At 59.0% G+C, this 2,581-nt stretch overlaps 1 protein-coding gene across 1 annotated transcript in view; it reads right to left on the reverse strand.

Moving 5' to 3' along the window:
* The window catches only part of EHD2 (EH domain containing 2), a gene marked incomplete at its 5' end in the record, with an annotated part of 9,262 nt that continues 6,681 nt past the window's right edge, over nt 1–2,581 (reverse strand). The window contains one exon of the mRNA XM_021706853.1: nt 1–554. Within this exon, the coding sequence (XP_021562528.1) occupies nt 3–554 (552 nt within the window). The remainder of the gene's footprint in view (nt 555–2,581) is intronic.

The raw sequence follows: 2,581 nt of genomic DNA on the forward strand, positions 1-2,581 counted from the left end.
GCTCACTCGGCCGAGCCCTTGTGGCGCCGCTTGGAGGGCGGCACGAGGCGGCGGGGCAGGTTGGCGGGAAGCCCGTGGCCCTCGAGCTTGGCCTCGATGAGGTGGCTGGCCAGCGCGAACTCCTCGTCGTCCAGCATGCCGTCGCGGTCCACGTCGCTGAGCTTCCAGATGCGGCCCAGCACAGAGTTGGGGAGCTTGGTGCCCACCATCCAGGTCTTGGCCTTGGAGCCGCTCAGCTTGCCGTCGGCGGGCGCCAGGTTGTAGAAGATCTCGTCGTACTTGGACTTGTCCTTGGTCACCACCCACTCGGCCTCGTCGTCCGAGCCCTCCTCGCCGTCCTCCGGCGCCTCGTCGGGGCCGCGCTCCACGAACGGGCCCATGTGGGTGCCCTCGAAGGCGCCGCCCTGCACGCGCGCCTCCGAGCCCTCCAGCTCCTCCTGGCGCAGCAGGGGCATGAGCTTGGCGATGTCGTGGGTCAGCATCTCATCCAGCGACTCCAGCAGCTTGGGCTTCAGCGAGTGGAACCTGGTGAAGTCGTGCGCCATCAGCAGCTCCTGGGGGGGGGCGGGAGTCAGGGCGCTGCTGGTGGGACCTCAGGTGCAGGTCCTGTGGGACACCCGGAAGCTCTGGCGGGGGGAACAGCTCTTTGCTGGCAGACAGACGTGTCTGGTTTTTTATTTTGAGAGGGGGTCTTGCTGTGTTGCCCAGGCTGGAGTGCAGTGGCATGATCACAGCTCACTGCAGCCTTGACCTCCTGGGCTCAGGTGATCCTTCTGCCTCCGCCTCCCGGGTAGCTGGGACGACAGGCGTGCCACCACACCCAGCTAATTTTTTGATTTTTGTAGAGATGAGATCTCGTTATGTTGCCCAGGCTGGTCTCAAACTCCTGGGCTCAAGTGATTCTCCAGCCTTGGCCTCCCAAAGTGCTGAGAAACAGCCAGCAGGCCCAGCCTGCTGTTTGTTTTTGAGACAGTCTCACTGTGTTGCCCAGATTGGAGGGCAGCAGTGTGATCATAGTTCACTGCAGCCTCAAACTCCTGGACTCAGGTGATCCCTCCACCTCAGCCTCCCAAGTAGCTGGAACTACAGGTGCACACTACCACACCTGACTCGTTTTTTGATTTTTTTGTGGAGATGTGGTCTTGCTATGTTGCCCAGGCTGGTCTTGACCTCCTGGGCTCAAGCAATCCTCCCGCCTCAGCCTCAAAAAGTACTGGGGAACAGCCAGCAGGCCCAGCCTGTTTGTTTTTGAGACAAAGTCTCACTGTGTTGCCCAGTCTGGAGGGCAGCAGTGTGATCACAGCTCACTGCAGCCTCATACTCTTGGGCTATGGTGGTCCTCCCACCTTAGCCTCCTGAGTAGCTGGGACTACAGGCAGGCGTCACTGTGCCAGGCTAATTTTTAAAATGTTTGTAGAGACGAGGTTTCACTATGTTGCCCAAGCTGGTCTTGAACTCCTGGGCTCAAGAGATCTCCCAGCCTCAGCCTCTCAGAGTGCTGGGATGACAGGCGTGAGACACTGCGCCCAGCAGGAGACATTTTTTGTTTTTGTTTTTCCGAGTTGGAGTCTCACTCTGTCGCCCAGACTGGAGTGCAGTGGTCGCTCCCGGCCACTGCAGCCTCGACCTGCTGGGCTCCGGCGATCCTTCCGCCTCAGCCTTCCGAGTAGCCGGAATTACGGGCATGCGCTACCACACCCGGTTGATTTTTTGATTTATTGTAGAGATGAGGTCTTGCTGCCCAGGCGGGTCTCGAACCTGCGGGCTCAGGCAATCCACTCACCTTGGCCTCCCAAAGGCGCGGGATGACAGGCTGAGCCAACGAGCCCAGCTGGGGCCAGATATTTTTAATGATCAGGACTGAGGGGGTGCTGCTGACATCGGGTGTGGAGGCCAGGAATGCGGCCGAACACCCTCCAGTGCACAGGATGGGTCCCAAGTGTCAGTGGTGATGAGGCTGAGAGACCCTGACCGGGCTCAAACTCAGGGCCAGGCGCTGCTCCAAGGGGGCTGTAAACAGCCGCAGAGTCAGCACCCACGACAACGGGTTGATGCTAACTCAACACCCATTTTCCGGTTGAAGAACCTGAGGTTCAGAAAAGGCATAACTTGGACTCGGCCAAGCCCATAGAGCTAGTAAGTGGCCGAGACAAAATTCACTCTACCAGAATCAGAGTCTGGGCTGGAAATATCTCAGATTCAAAAGTCACAGGCTTTGCGCCGGGCATGGTGGCATGTGCCATTAGTCTCAGCTACTTGGGAGGCTGAGGCTGGAGGATCACCTGAGGCCTGGAGTTCGAGGCTATGGTGAGCTACGATGGCGCCACTGCAGCCCAGCCTGGGCGACAGAGTGAGACTTGTGTCTCTAAAAACAAAGGAGGCCAGGCTCGGTGGCTCAGCCTGTCATCTCTGCACTTTGGGAGGCTGAGGTGAGTGGATTGCCTGAGCCCGCGGGTTCGAGACCTGCCTGTAGCAAGACCTCATCTCTACAATAAATCAAAAATGAGCCAGGTGTGGTAGTGCGCACCTGTAGTTCCAGCTACTCGGAAGGCTGAGGCGGAAGGATCGCCGGGGCCCAGCA

Source organism: Carlito syrichta, unplaced genomic scaffold (assembly GCF_000164805.1).
Source record: "Carlito syrichta isolate Samal-C Ts95f unplaced genomic scaffold, Tarsius_syrichta-2.0.1 Scaffold316060, whole genome shotgun sequence".
Taxonomy (NCBI): Eukaryota; Metazoa; Chordata; class Mammalia; order Primates; family Tarsiidae; genus Carlito; species Carlito syrichta.